General features: G+C 31.2%; 1 protein-coding gene across 1 annotated transcript; it reads right to left on the bottom strand.

Annotated features, from left to right (window-relative positions):
• Positions 1-411: 411 nt before the first annotated feature.
• Positions 412-1,252, bottom strand: PVX_052690 (variable surface protein Vir4-related, truncated; the record flags this gene model as incomplete). The annotated part of the gene is made up of 1 exon (XM_001612340.1): positions 412-1,252. A coding segment is annotated over one exon (841 nt), but the record flags the coding sequence as incomplete, so codon positions are not given.

Raw genomic sequence — 1,252 nt, 5'->3', positions numbered from 1 at the left:
TCCAAAAAATGTCCCACTATTATATTCCTTTTTAGTCAAAAGTAGAGATATATAAAAATCATTTTTACCTTTATGCAACGCTTAAACTGCGTTTCTTCACCATTTATGCCTTGTTCTAACTATTAACTTAATGAAGACGCGTATGATATGTTGTAACTGCTATCGTCAGAACTGCTCGCTAAAGATTCATCACTTCCATATAATAGCACAATGTCTTCATAGTTAAGGTTAGGTTGAATCCTTCTCCTTACTTTTGCACGTGTGTGTTTGAACACTTTTCCTAGTGGCGTAAACTGAAAAGGAGTTACCAGAAAATGTTACGTAACGAATATTATTGTCACTTATGTAGCAAATTTAATAAATGATGCATTATAGTCAACAAATGTGAAATATCCTATTATAAAATTCTATTTATATGTTTACCTTATAAAAAGCATACAAAATTAGGAACACTCCCGCTATACCAAGCATAGGTGGCGAGAGGTCGTAGGCTATATATTTGTATATATCCCACCTTAGACGTAACCAATAGTCATCATGATCACCCGGAATAAAAAATTCACTTCCACGTAATCCCTCTCCCATATCAGTTGAAAGTAAATTACCTCTTGGATTTTCCTTTGCAAGCTTTTCCATTTTTCTCCTATATATATCATCATTACGTTTAGGCTGTTCTTTTGCATATACAAATAAATCATAAACTGATGAATAACATGGATTACCAGGATAAGTTAAGATAACAGTAAAATAGCTTAATTCTGGCACAATACCCGCAGGTCGATATTTCATATAATCATCGATGTATCTTTTACAAGCAAAATCTTCCACTTTACATGAGTCTCTCCACGTATAATAAACTGGAATTCTTTGTTTAAGGTAATCAGAATATTTAAAGCATGATTTGTACGTATTAGCAATGATTTCCTTTTTCATTTCATTAAAATCTTCATAAAAATCAAATAAATCCTTAATTTCTTGCAAGAACCCCATGTTAACAAGTAACTTTTCATCTGGATAACATTCATAATCGTTATTTTTAAACGCATTATCGACGATATTTTTCCATACGCCTTTAAGCTTAGTAGTAATCTCATTAAAGTGTACAAGATCATTCTCTGATGATTGAAGATTTTTGTATACTTCATTATATAACCAGTAATTTAAATCATAACAGCGCTTCTTATTGAAATCATCCTCCGGAATATAACTTTTATGTACCAACGTTATATTTCTACTTAGTTTGTTAAAAATA

Source organism: Plasmodium vivax, genomic scaffold (genome assembly GCF_000002415.2).
Source record: "Plasmodium vivax scf_5076 genomic scaffold, whole genome shotgun sequence".
Lineage (NCBI taxonomy): Eukaryota > Apicomplexa > Aconoidasida > Haemosporida > Plasmodiidae > Plasmodium > Plasmodium vivax.
Note: the sequence above shows the minus strand (reverse complement) of the source record. Positions and strands in the feature narration are given on the sequence as shown.